We start from the raw sequence: 15,936 nt of genomic DNA, 5'->3' as shown, positions 1-15,936 counted from the left end.
AAGGTAAGGTTTTTTGAATGTACTGTCATGACCTATAAGTGATGGATGAAACAAACCAACCTACACTAGATTGCATAACAGATTGATCATTGTGATTAAGTGCAGCTATCCTTTTTTTGTCTTTCCTTTACTGTCACACTGCCAATGACTCATATGCTAGATGCTTTGATTCAGTGCTCCCATGTATTAGAAATACATAAACACATATTACACATGTAATTATAGCTAGAAGTACAGCTGATTTCAGCCCTACTATTAAGATGCGGACTGAATGTTAAAAAAGAAGCACTCTAAAATGTAATGGCTAAAATTGAGTTTATTTCTTTTAATAACTTTCATCAGCAGTTTGACTCTAAGAATTTTAAAAATAAGATCCAACCAGTATTACTTATTAAGAGACATTGGGACTATTTTCTAAAATGTAAGGGATTTTAGTGTGAAGACAGTGGACTTCACTGTAATTCTCTGATTGTGGAAACAAGAACTATTGTCCTCCTCTCTAAATGAGCAGAATAAGGAATCAAAGTAATTATCCTGAAATGGAAAACACTTGAGGTTTAACTTTGACTGCATGTGGAGACCTTGTATGGATTAAAATATTTCCCTCACTGGGCCTTTTGGCTTTGAATTTCATTTATAATAATGAAATTCTGATATAAAAACCTTGGCTGGAAGTAGACTATATTACCAGAGAGACTAACTGTACTGTACATGGCAAATCTATTTTTAGTCCTTATAACTAAAAAAAATAGCAGAGGTATAGAAGCATCTCTATTATTTGGCAATTCTGTAAATAGTTCTATTTCTACCCTTTTCTTTCTTTGGTATTTACTGATTTTTACTTTCCTGGTGTTAATTTAGAAGTTGTTTTTAATCTGCTTTTGGATAAAGATTCCTTTTTTTCCAGAGTTAGTTTAGTAAAATGATAAATCATTCCTTCTTTTTAATCTTTTATTTTAAGCTGCTATCTACCTTCTTCCTCTGCGTTTGTGTCTAATGCTGCTCAGTAATCAACTCAGTATTTGTCTCTTTTCATACATTTCCAAATATTTTACTTATTTAATGTTAATATTTCAGGGACTGTCTCTACCTATATATAGTATTTCATTTTTGATTGGAAAATATAAAGGAGAAGCAGGTGACTTAAGTTATCTTTCTTTCCATACTGGGAAAAACTCAGAAGCCTGCTACTGTCTCTTTAATTATCTGAAGATCCCAGCACTAATAATGTCACCATTTATATCTGCTAGGGTAATAGTATACTGCTCCTTAGCCTTGTCCACCCCCAGTAAACTATGTTTTTACCATAGATGATATGTTCAAGACAAAATTAATGTAATTACAGAGGAGCAAGTGTGTAGGCATACTTTTAAATGATTTTGCAGTGCGTTACTAATTGAAATTCTGAAAGATGTCATCTAATAAAACTGGTAATGTAAAATACAATGAAAGAGTTTGCTGTAACACCCATTCTCCTGTTTCACTGCAAAATGGTGCAATGTTCATGATGGTTTCCTTTCTGTGTTTCTGCTAGTTCCAAGCCCTGCTGCTGCCACCATTCCTCGCACTCCCCTGAGCCCAAGTCCCATGAAAACTCCCCCAGCTGCTGCTGTGTCCCCTATGCAGGTAGGTGTTTTGTGGCTGCACTTAATTCCTTCTAAAGGAGAGCATTTGAAACTACAGGTGGTAATATACAAATAGAGTGATGGATTTTGTGGGGAAATAATGCTAAAACGTTTCCTCAACTAAGTAATTACTAGAGTGTCCACTTTAGCAAAAGTCTATCTCAGAACCATGTTGTAAATAAAAGATTTGGCATAAATTGGAAGTTCTTGTTAAATACTTCCAACCCCTACTATTCCTGTGCTACTTAGAAGTACGGGAGGAAGACTTTGTCTGCATTCCATAGTGTTAGAGTTGCTGTTTGTCAGTCCTATGCCTGGCACAGAAACAGCAGTAATCCCCTTTGGGCAGTGGACTGAGATCTGTGCAGAATCTGTCAGCAATCATCAGTACAAATGTGGGATACTTGGCAGTGTTGCTTGGGCTTTTGATATCAGACATGACCCAAGAGGAATGACATAATTGTGAGTTGATTATCTGTGTTCATTTTGTACTGAGAGTTTGGCCAGTTGCTGGTTGTACTGTGTATTTTGTCCTGTGTCCCCTCTGCAGCTTTGTCCATTTGTCCAGCTGCTACAGGAGTCTTAGGTACACTAAGATTGCATCATCAGTGCTCTAATGCTCAGCTTTGTGGATCTCTGCTGACTTTATTATTTTATTAGCCACATAAAGTGAGATTTTTGCAAAAACCAACAAGGACAAACCAGATACAGGTCATTGTGAATCTGGCCCTATGTTTTGCTCCTTCAGTGTCACTAATTATCCTGTTACCCTCCTGTAACCCTCAAGATACTATTCAGCAGAAGTACCAAAACCTGATTTGTATTTTTTTTCCTCCTTATCATCATAATGTTTGGTAATAAATCCTTGCTGTGTGAGCTGAAGAATCTGTATCCCTATGGGCTTCTAGTGCTTTAGGAACACTACCTGGAACAGAGAGACTGTTCTCATGTGCTCAGATTAGTGCAGCTTTTATTCATTTAAGAATGAATTTCGTAAAACAGAGTGAGAGCTTCAGAGCAAAGAGAATCAATTAAATGTTTCTTGTTTGGTTTTGGGGGTTTTGCTGTGAGAGCTTCTGCTATTTCCTGTGGCTCAGTCATTCTTGACAGCAGTTTTCTAAAGCAGTTACAAGTGACAAGTTCTCTAACAGATGCTTGGTTCCTATTGATCTGTCTTCATATTACAGTTTCTTTCTGTGCTCTTGTAGGAAGAGACATACTTAATCTCATGTCCTAAAAGGCTAGACCAGAGCTTTGGCAGACAGAAGACCTTTTGATGAAGCCTAAGGCTTATTTCACTTTATTTACCTGTAAATTATCCATGAAGCAAAGTCTTGTCTTACAAGCTCTCTTCTGAATCTGCCACAATTACTTGAATTTTGAATTCTACTTGTGGTATAGAACCAAGTCATTAACAGCTGGATATTCATCAGTGGGAAACTGAATTGCCTGAAAAACAAAGGGTAGGGTGTGTAACTGAAAACAGCTTCTATTGAGTTTTTGAAGATAGATGGTTTTCTTTTAAGCAGTTATCCAAAAGACAACTAGATTTTGTGACCCCAGGCATATTGCATTTAAAGAGTATTTTCAGCTCATGAGATGAAGGGTTTGGGTTCAAAACTGATTTTCATAATATTTTCCTTTTCTTTATCTTCATGTTAACTTTGTTTTCTACTGCTTTGTTTTATGCAAATTTTGTCTAATTTTTGTTGAGGTTTTTGCTCTTTCTTGCAATTGAAAGGCAAAATTTTAATAAGTTGTCACTATGTGAATTGATTTATCAGCTCCCATTTAGAGAAGTCAGCTGCAGATTAAGATCCTGAGTAAAGGTGGAAGGGTTGACCTCTGAATGGGTGTTGCAGTGCTCATTAACATTAATCTTAGTTGCTTTTGAATTCTGACACAGGGGAAATATTTACATGGGCATCTAATGAGGAACTGGCACAATTTTAATATTATGATAAGATGGATGGGTTGCAAAAAAGATTCTCCCCATAGAGATGGATCAAATGTGCCCTCTCTGAATTATGTGTGTGTCACTTAATTTTTGTGTTGGACTGTGTTAGGAATTGCTTAGTGTTGAGAAGTTTTTGTTGGCTTTGGTTGTCTTTACAGAAATAGGTGTATGAATGACGAGAGAGATTCTTGGATTCAGTATTGCAACTGAGACAAACAAACAAAGAAACTGTTTTCTGGTTTCATGTCCAAACCTGCAGTGGAACATAACTGTTATTTACCACAGCACTTAGCAATACTACTAAACAATTTAGGAAGAGAGGTATGAAGAGAATGCTCTTCAGAATGCAAAAACAACCCTGCTGGGTTAGCCCAGAGCTCAGCTGGTCTGGTATGCTGCTAAGAGTGACCAAAGCAGATGCCACAGTGAGGAATATAAGGACAAGGAAGTGTATCTGTCACTTTACGAGTACCTTCTTTTTCTGTATCATAGCTAAAGGACTCTCTGAAGTATGTTTTGGATTCACTGGTCACCACTGAATGTCCTGCTTTTTCTTTGAACTTGTTTTGAAATTGCCATGTGTAGATGCACTGGTGTGAAGTACTTACTGAACCTACTGAAGTGTGAAGTGATGGTTGTAGTTGAGAAAATATCTATTGATCCTAGTATGTTTGTATTTCATTACATATTTGACAAATACCTAACAAAAAATATCTGTCCTCAGTTGTTCACAGAGAATCCCAGTTAAATTATTATTATTATTATCCTAACTTTCCAGGAAAAGCCACAAAGCTGTAAAGGCATATGTTAATAACAAAAATCAAACACTAAATCTTGGCTACGTATAGGGGGTTGTATTAGTTTAAATAAACACATCAACTTGAACCAGAACAGGTTTGTACAAACAAAATACAAATGAAGGTGAAAAGTAATACAGAAAGTACAAGGGAAATCCCAACCTTCATTGGCAATGTTGGTTTGAGAATCAGGTTTAAGATGAAAGAAGTAAATGTGACAATGTCAGTGCATGGTGTGTATATACTTCTCAGATTGACAGAAGCAACAGGTAAGGAGGGGCATACCTATTTCCACTAAGTATTTTAAAGCTTCTTATTTTATTTCTTTTCAATCAGTAATGCTGTCTGAATTTCTGAAATGGATTCTTTCTGCAATTCCATGTTTTTTATCTTCAGAATATGTTTGACACAATTATTTCTCCATTTCAGAGGCATTCTATAAGTGGACCAATTTCAGCTTCAAAACCTCTTGCTGCACTGACAGACAAAAGACCAAGCTATGCTGAAATCCCTGTTCAAGGTATTGATCCAAGTTCATTTCAACTTTGTTTTTAGCAAGGCTTTTTTTTTTCTACCATTTAGTATCTAGAGATTATTATGTAATATTACTACTTTTATTACCATCATATTTTCATAGCATCATAGAGTATTTCAGGTTCAGATTTTCATTATTTGTGTTTCATCACACATGGTGGCATATCATAAAGAAACTCATGATTGCATCCTCATGATTCAGCATTATTCTGGTGGGTTTTGAATTGTGCATAAACTGCAATCATTTGGACAATGAGGACAAAATTATTTCAGGCCCATGTTTTGCAACTGTTTTCCAGATATTAAAAATACCCACTTCTGTATTACATTATGTATAGTGTGGTTAGGAATTTTTTCCCCCCATTTGAAACAAGAATGCTGGTTGTTATTGCACTGCATGTGAATAACAAAATATAAACTTAATAAATATTGAATCTTCAGCAGCTAGATGAAAAAATTGAATGGAATTAAATGGAGTGTTGATTTATCTGTTTCCCAATATTTCCCTGTCCTGTGAACTTTGTTTTGTCTCTCAAAACACTGCTCACAATGTGCTCTTCCTGTGAGAATGAATGGCTATCATGTGTTGGGTGTAGCTCTCTGATTTATGCCTGGTTTAGGTTTGGTTTGGGTTTTTTTTTTTTGTAGATGTTTCTCAAGATAATCCCCATATGACTCCAGGCTGAATATTTCCTCTCAATTTGGTATTCTTGAGGTCTGATGCTTTCTAAAGGGTGGTTGGTTTTTTGTTTGGTTTTTTTTGTAGCACTTCATAATAGGCTGTATGTGCCAGATTTCCTTCTTGCTTTTCTTGAATGCATATTAAGGTTATTTGTACAATGCAGCTGGAGTTTTAATTTTAGAAACTTTGATATTTTTGGGAACATCCAAATGCCTTTCCAAGAAGATAATTAAGAATTCTTTAATTGTTATGGAGTTCATGGGTAGACATAAGCTTAAACAGAAAATGAATGGTATGCCTTACATAGTGGTTCTGTTTTCATTAAAGTCTTGTAATGCAGGAGCAGGACTGCATTCCAGTAGAGAATGTGCCAGAGAGAATTCCTATTTACAGCCATATATATATTTAAGTATCTTTGTAACAATGTATTTTTCTGCTGTCACATTTTCAGCTAGTGAGTAGTGTTTCACTTTTTTAATCCTCATTCTTCATTTTCATAGGTTTCTTGTATTCAAATTACTGCATAAGTGTTCCTACATAGGAGGATGTAAACCTTTTGGTTTTACTTGAAGATTTAAATAATAGGAAATAGTTTGGGAAAACTATTAATTATTAATGAAATCAATTTCTTATGTAGTTTGATTTTACTCCTTGACAGTAGGCAGGATGAATCTTTCCCTATAAAGTGTAGAGGCACCGTTTTGACCCCACTGCATGGAGGAGGTAAATAAAATGAAAATAAACCCAAGAAACAAGAACAAAAGAAATAAATCACGAAGGACAAAAGAATCTGCTTTCTGCTTTATCAACCCACATTGTGAATGGCATATTGAATATTTCTGTCCATGTGCTAAATGGGGATCCCTTGCTTAGTCTTTTGGTTTAACAATTCTTTAGGTTTTATAGACCAAGACAAGTGGATTAGTAAGAGGCCTTGGAAGAAAAGGATTAGGAAGGTCATGGTGTACCTACAGTGCCTTTCACTGGTAATGAGCAAATTTAGGCCTTCTCTTTCATAAAGATAAAATACAGTTGCACTCACTATAGCAGTCAAACTTGGGCACTGGTAGAAAATATTCATGACTCATTCCTGAGTATCTTACACTTAACTGGACCCTTCACTAATTATGTTCTCTTTTTTTGTCCAGAACACTTGCTGAGAACATCTTCCACCAGCAGGCCAGCATCTTTACCAAGAGTACCTGCTATGGAAAGTGCCAAATCTATTTCTGGTAATACTATGCTTTTTAGTTGATTAGATATATTATGTTCTTAAAGATATGCTTTTCTTTTTCAAGAGAGAGCTTTGATATTCAGACTACCAAGCTCTTGTCTTTTTAAAAAACACTATTTGGATGTTTGGAACAGCTTATTTTTCACTGCCCAGGTTTTCTGTTGAAGTATTTGAGGAAAGAAACTGAAGTCCAGTGGTTAAATACTCTTTTATTGCATCAAGTGGAACTGAAGCAAATTTAATTTTTTTAATTGCTCATCTAGTGTCCTTAGTGGTGCATGTAGAGACTTAGCCTACCAGATGGATGAGTATGAATCGTGTGTAACAGAGATGTCTTTGTCATCTTTCCTGGCATTAAAGAATAGTTTTGATGTGCAAGGTATATGTGGGGAAAGAAACTGTTCATGGTTGTTCCCTTTTACTGCTTGCATGTAGGTTTGGGTTTTTTGGGTTGTTCTTTTTTTTGAGTGAGTGAGGCAGAGAAGCATCTTATCATCCTCTAATTCAGCAATTCTGTTGTTGTTTGTGGAGAGAATCATTGTCAATGATTTAAAATAGGAGGACTGTTCTTTTTAGGAACAAAATGCATCATTGTACATTATTTAATAGATATAAATGTTTTTGCACATTACCTAGCAACATTTCTGAAGAGGTGTGGAAGATTGTTTTCTAATGATAAATACATTGGTGTTTTCTCTCTTAGTGTCTCGAAGAAGTAGTGAAGAAATCAAACGGGATATTAGTGCACCTGATGGAGCATCTCCAGCATCTCTCATGGCAATGGGTACCACCTCACCTCAGTTGTCACTCTCATCCTCTCCAACAGCATCAGTCACTCCTACAGCCAGAAGTCGAATAAGGTAAAACCCTTTTTCTTTGTGGTGCACTGAAAAGTGTTAATTTCATGGGTATCTGTCTGCATATCTGGTGCACAATGTTGGCACTAAGGCTGCAGATTCTACTGCTACCTGTAAAACAGCAGTCTTTGAGAGTTTTAGGAAGTGTTTTCTGCAGATGAGTGTATGTTCTAAAGGTTAGACCAGAAGCTAGGCTTTTTGGAGATTGAGGTTGATATCAAACCTTGATGCTACACTGAAAAATGAAGCTGTCATGTCACTGAATAATGGAATCATACCAATTCATAGTACCATGAAGCTAAATTCAAGAAATGAGCTTATGCCAGTTGAACAAATCTTTCAGAGTGGCTTAGATCCAGGGAGACTGCATGATAAACCTTAAATTTTGTAGTCATAGCTGAAGACAAAAAGCAGTGTGACCAGGTCTTAACTCCAGACACTGCCAAGTCTTCTAAATAGCCATGAGTGACTGGGCCTGGGCTGTTTGTTCCACAGATTAAGTCTAATGCAGATCCAAATAAGAAATGGTCAGGCAACCCCCTTTCATTAGAAAGAGAAAAAGATAAATCTGTGATATATTTTAAACTTTTCTAATTTATAGTTCTGTCAGTCAAAGGACTTCAAAGTATTTTAGCTTCATGTTATGCAAGCCAAGTATATACTTAGCCCTGCTTCATAGATAGGGAAAAGGGCAGAAGACCATTTAATACAGAACTTCCTGACAATGGTTTTGCACAGTGGAAATACTAAACTCTTAATATTCTGAGACATTCATAATATGTAATAATTACATTACAGAACTGTGAAGTTATTTGCAGCTGTGGGTGCTGTTGAAAATTATTTCCCTGATATCAGCTGAGGCATGCCTCAGTGCTGCTGGCCTTTCACTATGCAGCAATTAAACTGAGTTCAGATCTGTGGGTGCTCTACCAGTAGCAATTAATACTGTGTGTTTAGCACCTAAATTTAGACCAAGTAGATACAGAAAAAATAGAGACTAAAACACATGTGTGTGAACTTTGAACTGGTGATCTATAAAATTGCATTGGTGGCAGCCTGCAGAATGTAGGAAACAGCATGGTGTTTCCTCCTAAAATTGTGCAGTTAAAATAGTTAAAATTATTCTCATTATCACTATGCCACCTGACTGTTGACTGCAATGCTAAGCACTACAAAAAGACTTAGCAGTGGAATCTGCAACAGTGGGTGTGCACTCTGTTTGGAACCTCCTCAGAATGGCAGTGCTGGCCTTCAGTTTATGTGATCAGGTTTCTCTTTTGTTCCCCTACCTTTTTCTGAAACTTGTTGTAAAATAATCAGTTATTGCTGTAGTTCATTGAAACAAATACTTGGAAGCTTACTGTTCTCTGTTCTAGTTGCAACTTTGTTGGCTCTTAGACTTGGAATATAGTTGACCTAGTATACTAACTTTTAAGTTTTATGTGTCAAACCATTTCTCAATCACTGTGGAAAAAAATACACCAGTTTGGCTTGCTGAAACATATACATATTTAAGAACTGAAGTACAGAATTTCTTGAAGCATCATTCTGTCTCTGTGGTACCTATGAAGTTTAGATAAAGTAACCTGTTCAGATTATTTATTTCATAATTAAAATACACAATTAGCAACTTCCTTGTGATGTTAAATCTCTGAGATAAGCAGTTAAGTTTGAAGACACTGCTCTTTTTCATGCTACAAGGCACTATTGCCTGTTTATTGTTCTGCTGTGCAAGTATTTCCATTGATGTTTCAAATGTTATCTCTTTCTAACTAGCTCTGACATCTTTCTGTGTTTCAGTTGAGACTGGCAGAGCAAATTGCAATACATACACTTAAGATTAGTGCCTTTAGAACATCTCATTGTATGTTGGCATATGTTATCTTTTATGCATTGAGTGATAGATGCTGATAGATAGAGTGGTCTCTGGTGGTCTGTGGGTAGCACACATGCATGGAGAAATCCACATTCTCTGAATGCTTGCTCTTCCTCTGGTAAATATGCAGCAGAGTATCCACTGAAAGTACTACTTGTTTCCACATTCCACCCCTCTTTTTAGTCACAAATGGGGTTGTAAAGAACTAAGAGTCAAGAAGAGGCAAGATGTGAGACTTAATGTATGCAATCTCCATGTCTCTTTGGAGCCAAAAGATTAACTTAAGTTATCATCTTTGTGGATGTTGTGAGACTCTTGATTTACATCTGCATAGAGCTTTTTTTAAAAGGCGGATGAGGAAATCGTGTGAAAAATTACTGGAGAAAGCTTGTCAGACTTTAAGTGAAATTAATTGATAGCTTTTATTGGTAGTTGAGCATTCTTATTTGAAAAAGAAAAAAAAATAATCATTGTTGTGCCAGTATATTAAATGGTGGATCAACAGAGTTAATTCCCCCCTTTTTAAAGAATTCCAGAGCACAGGCAAATGTTCTGTTAATCATAGTGTTCTGCTGAAATGCAAACTTGTTGTTTCAAGGTGACATTTGTAATCAGCCATGAGATGCAAACGAGATAGCATCAGTTTATTCTCTTTATAAATACAAAATAAAGTCACTTGATTTTGCTTAATGTAGCAAGCTAGAACTTACCATATTGTGAGTTTCATTATCTCAACTCTTAGAGAAAACATCATTGAGGTTGAAAGGCCTAGGAAAAAAATGTTTAAATTGAAGGAAAAAGAAGGATGATTTGCTAATGAAAGAATTACTCCTAAATAAGGTATTTCTGTGTATTCTATTTTTTCAGTCAATAGTGCTATACCCTAATACTTTCACTGTGACAGTAATTCATCCTTTGTTTTAATCTTTTATGATATGTGTTTCTGTTGCAAAGTAGAAGCCACAAACTCACACTTGTCCTTTTGCCTTGTTCCTAGAGAAGAGAGGAAAGATCCCTTGTCTGCCCTAGCAAGAGAATATGGAGGATCCAAGAGAAATGCCTTGCTGAAGTGGTGCCAGAAAAAAACAGAAGGATATCAGGTAACTGTAGAACCAGTAAACGTAGCATATTTCTAGCTGCAACACATCAGAATCTGCCAGTGCCATAAACCAGGCTGTTCCACAGTTGATTGCATAGATTGCAATGGCATTGGTATGTACTGTACTCTCTTCTTGGAACACATGCTACAAGTCCTAACCTAGCTAATATTAATAGTTCTTTAGTCACTTTGCTCCCTGTTGGTAATACCTTTTCTTTTTTTTCCTCTTAAGGGGACAGCTGACCTCTTACTGAGGCACTTGAAAACAGCCTTTTACATATAGCACTGTAGCTGAAAGGTAGCAACTTAAAGTTAAAATTAATGTTTCCCAAATGCAGTTTGACTACCATTTCTCAGATTTCAGAGATATTTTTGATAGGTAATTAGTGTAGTTTTGTTTAGATCTTTCAGTGTGCACACATTTAGTCTCTGTTTACAGACAGCTTGTTTTTTGAAGCTTGCATTGTCTTGCATTTTGAACTTGGCTTACTACTGTGGTTCCAGACTTCTTTCTTTCACTTAGTCCAAATGTTATCAGAAGCCAAAAGAACTAACAAGATAACTATCCAGAGTTCTCCTGATTACATTATTTTTTCAAAAGAATAGTGGCTTCAGCAAACTAAACCAGGATGTTAATAGTCTGACCATGATGTATTTGTTTGGTTAACTTGTATTGAAAGTGTTTTGAGTTCCCAACACAATCCTCAGTTTAAGAACTTTACTCTTTCCATGACTTGAGCCTCACAATGCAGGAGGAAGTTGAGAGCCACATAACAGGATGATCACCCATCCATAGGAAAAGTCCTCCTGCAGCACAATGGACAGGCTTGTGATATAAGCCCTCCCCCTTCTTCCTGTGGCACGTCTAGTACTAAATGGTGCTATTTCTGAGGTTCAGCTTTTTTTGTTGAAAGAGCCTTTCTCCTTCTCCACATTTGAAAAAAGGCAGGATGTTATATTTCTTTATAAATCCTGTAAATCTGCAGGCAAAAATATTTTCCCATATTGTCTTGAAATGAAAGATGAGTTTGGCAACTTCCTTATCGGGTTAGGAAAAGTAATAGAAAGCATTCCAAACTTTTCATACTATAGTTATGTGCACATGCAAGAGCTGCTTATACTTATTTGAGGTTTATACACTAGTAGAAAAATAGGTTTTGAGCCTTACTGTACTTGCTTCAAGAACTAATGTGGTTCTCTGCTACCAAGAAACCATAGCATATAGCTTCTGCAGCCAGTACATGCCTTCTTTTGAAAGAGGAAGACAATATCCTCATGTTGTCTTCCTTAAGGTTTTATTAGGGTGGTTTTTTGAGAAGAATGTTTTGCTTTAGGCACACTCATTTTTCATTTCTTTCTTGTAGAGAATGTGATTATTTTCAACATCCCCTGAAATTCAGTTATGCTTTAACACCATGCTAGTGGTGGTCTAATGTTTTAAACATATCTGGCACTGTATTATGAATACTGCTTATCCAGCTTTCTGGTATCCCAACAATGTTATCAATACCAGAAAAGGATTTTTTTTATTCTAAATCTAGTTTTAAATTTATTTGGAAACTATATGGATTCAAACCTGACAAGCATTAAACAAGCATCAGAATAATGAACTTCTTTCCTCATTCAGTCCTATTTAAGGTACTCTAGCTCTCATCCTGTTACCCTCTCACACAAATATTGACAGGGTACCTTTTAACCCCAGCATTTCCCATCATTAGAACTTCTGCTTTCCTTCTTTACCACCTCTTTGCTTTTGTTTGGCTTAGTGTCTGGGCAAGAGCCAGCACATGCTTGTTAGAGCTACCTGCATGCTGACTGACCAGCAGTTGGCTCTCTCTGAGCTGATATTGTTTGATAATTTTGTCTTATTCATATCTACTTCTTTCTAATACAAATCCAATAAGCTACCATTATTTAAGTAAAACTCAGCCCTGTAAGCCAGTATTTTTTAAGGATGTCTCTGCCAACAAGGGAAGATATGTTTGCTTCTTCATCAGCTGTCAGCAACAGTCACTTTTTTGGTCTCATTTTCTCCTTCTCACCTGGAGGTGATGTCTGGTAGCTGAAGTTGTTTATGCATAAATGAGTATTTATAGAAAATCATATGTAAAATATTTATGGAAAATTGTTTCAGCTGTTGCCATTCCATAGAGAAGGTGGAACCATGCACATTGAGTTACAGCCCCGTGTCTAACATAGCCACATTTGCTCCTGGCATTGCTTTGAAAAATAGTTGAATTTCTGGTTTGTAGATAGACCAATAAATAGTAATTGCACAAGCAGCCAGATACAAATCTTCCATTTCAAAAATTTTGCTTCAAGTGTACAGAGTTACAGGTGAGCTGCCAGTGGCTTCAAATGTTAAAAATAAGGTCTGAAGTAGTTGACTTACCCTTATTAATGAGCAGCAGCAGATTGAGTGTTGTTCTCTTTGGAGGCCATCTGTAGTTCTTGAGCTGCTTTTTGTTTCATGTGTTGAATATACTAAATAAGAAACAAAACCAAAAAACAGCATACCAAGGTCTGTATAGTTTCAGAGAAGATTTCTTTTATTCCAATGATTCTTGTGGAGAATACAGTAATACTTAATTACTTGCTACAGCTAGTATTTTTTTCTGTTCAAATAAAATAATAACTTCCCTATACCCTCTAGGAAATTACTTTCAAGCTTTGCAATAAAAGTGTTTAGTATCTGTGTTTTAGAAGCTTGAAATTTTATGAATGCTAAATAATTCAAAGCTCATAGCATGGTGAAGTTCTGATTTGAGCCCATTATAATTTGAAGATGTTACAGAAAGCTCTTCACACACATTCACAGATGATTATGCCAAACTGCTTTCCACATCTGACAAATATATAGTTCCACATAGCAGAATTTTTAAAGGAATCTTAAGCCTTTCTCTTTTGCAAATGCATTATGATAAACAAGTTACTACTTAACCCTGTTAGAGAAAAGCTATGATAAATTCCTTCATCATACAGTTTTCTTGATTTATTCAAGCAAATTTGGAAGGGAATAAATGAATAGATTTCTGAAAATGTAGTTGTGAAACCATGTTTACCTGTGTTCCAAATCTGCTATTTTTTTTCTTACAAGAAAATAAGGCTAAATAAGGCTAAAATTGCCAATGAAGATAAGAGAACATTTTACTCATGTAAAAAACTGTATGGCTTTCTCTATATATATTTTTGTTTTTCACATATGTGCTGTCTGAATGTTGTGTGGAAGCAGAATGTCTCCTTCAGTGTCAGGTTTGGAGAATGGTGATCTGCAGAAGGTCATTGCAGAACTAACAGTAGGCAGGTTCTGTATTAACTTTCCTTTAGAGCCTGTTCAGTCTAGACAGCATTGGACTCAGTTACTGAGTTTAATTATGTTTAGGGCTGAACAGATCTGTAAGCCATGAAAGAGGAGGGTTGCTGTCTTAAGTTTTGGGCTTTATCAAGCATTTAGATAAAGATGGAGCAAACCACCTTTTGTTTTCAGATGTACAGGCACAAAATAATTGAAATTTGTTGGCTTTACTCAGGATCTGACATACTGTTTCAGAATACATTGCCAAGTGCTGCATTTTCCAGAAAGAAGAGAATCCTCCTGACTCCTCTAAAATATGTGCAGTGTCATAAAACTGTCTCAAATTCCAGATATCTTCAAAGCATGAGCTAATCCCATCCAGCTGTTAAGGAGCACTTACCCTAGCTGCAATACAACTACTTTATTTTGAGTACACAACTAATAAAAGTCCCAAGAAGGATGCAAGCATGCATGTTTCATCTTGAAAAGGGGACCAATGAACAGGATCCACACATCCTTACCCATTCTTACCTACAGCAATAATTCTTTTCAGTTCCAAAAGTCTGACACCAAAAAATCAAATGCCACAAGAAAGCAGCAGGAATAGACTACATTTTTTTTTAACCTTTCTTTAATCTTTCCATGCTTCCTAAGTGTAGATACACTGGAAGAGCTCATTAATTTAGCTTTGTAGCACCTCTCCTCTAATTCATGCAGTGCTGCCTTTTTCTGGAAAGACCACCTAATTTTTACCTCCTATGCAGATCAAAGTCTTTGTAAAAATTTCAAACTTATTATCTGCATGGTAGCAACAAACAATAAGATAGTTAATTTGCTGAGCACTGTGAGTATACGTGTACCTAATGCTGTGGTGAATGCACCTTGAAATCAAGCAATGCTTTCATTTGTACTCAAGTAATGAGTGTAGAATAACTTAAAGGTAAAAGATGGTTCATGTTGCTTCTTTTTAAAAAGCTGGTTTTATATACATGTCTTTATTAACATTAAGCTAGATCATATTTTACTAATTTCTAAAAAGAGGACAAGACCTTGTGCTTAAATTAAGCCTGTGTTGAAATCATGATTCCAGGGTGTTCATGCTTTCCCTGATGCTGCCTGGTTGATTTGTCAAAGGAGTCAGACTGACAAAACACTTCTTAGTTTAAGCTGTGATGCTTTAGCCAAAAATTGTTAATCCAGTCCTGTTTGGATTGGGTTCTGATACAAGAGAAATGTCATCTTGTTAGACTTAATTACAGCAGAATTTAGAATAAATTATGAAGCTGTCTGTATCTCTTCAAGTGTTTCAGATGTTAATGTCTGAAGCTATTCTTTTTTTCAGAACAACTGCTCCTTTTATGGCTCTTTTTTGTCCCAAAAGTGATAAAGTAACCTCACTTTAGTATGGAAAAAAACATTGTCAGTCAATATTTTAGGGGTTTGATGGTTTATATAGGTCATTTACTCCCCTTTCAGAAGCTGGGATTAAGGAGGCAGTAGTTGGCACTGCTAAGTCTATTCCAGAAATAATTTTGCTTTGTTTTCTACTGCTTTAAGTACTGATGCCTCAGCTTTAATCCATGATTCAAGAGTCATTTAATCCTGATTCAATGGAGCACAGATAGCAGTTATTTTGTAGTTTACCTTTCTAATTTTTTTTCATGGATAGTCATGGATATGTGAATATGTGCCTTTAAAAGCTTTTTAAAGCTTTTTAATAGTGATTGTCTTCTGCCATGAGAAGAAGCCTGCCAAGGTCTATATGCTTAAAACTCAAGTCTTCTTTTAATGGTTTAATATATTATAGAGCAAAATCATATTAATGCTTTTGCTTTTTCAAGCCACTTATTTAATAAACTAATAAAACAGACATAGACACATGTTTTTATTTTCTCCATGTACCAACTCATTTGTGAGCCAAACTGAGTTACTATGAGGGAACCTCTGAGCCTTGTGCAGAGCAAGGGGTGGAGAAATAAC

At 35.9% G+C, this 15,936-nt stretch overlaps 1 protein-coding gene across 2 annotated transcripts in view; it reads left to right on the top strand.

Moving 5' to 3' along the window:
* The window catches only part of SPECC1L (sperm antigen with calponin homology and coiled-coil domains 1 like), a 63,347-nt gene that overhangs the window by 31,604 nt on the left and 15,807 nt on the right, over window positions 1-15,936 (top strand). For both annotated transcript variants that reach the window (XM_030460411.1, XM_030460412.1), the window contains exons 9-13: window positions 1,535-1,626; window positions 4,809-4,899; window positions 6,744-6,827; window positions 7,533-7,689; window positions 10,560-10,662. In XM_030460411.1, the coding sequence (XP_030316271.1) occupies window positions 1,535-1,626; window positions 4,809-4,899; window positions 6,744-6,827; window positions 7,533-7,689; window positions 10,560-10,662 (527 nt within the window). The remainder of the gene's footprint in view (window positions 1-1,534; window positions 1,627-4,808; window positions 4,900-6,743; window positions 6,828-7,532; window positions 7,690-10,559; window positions 10,663-15,936) is intronic.

The sequence above is a fragment of the Calypte anna genome, chromosome 15 (assembly GCF_003957555.1).
Source record: "Calypte anna isolate BGI_N300 chromosome 15, bCalAnn1_v1.p, whole genome shotgun sequence".
NCBI lineage: Eukaryota > Metazoa > Chordata > Aves > Apodiformes > Trochilidae > Calypte > Calypte anna.
This window is presented reverse-complemented; position numbering and strand designations above follow the sequence as displayed.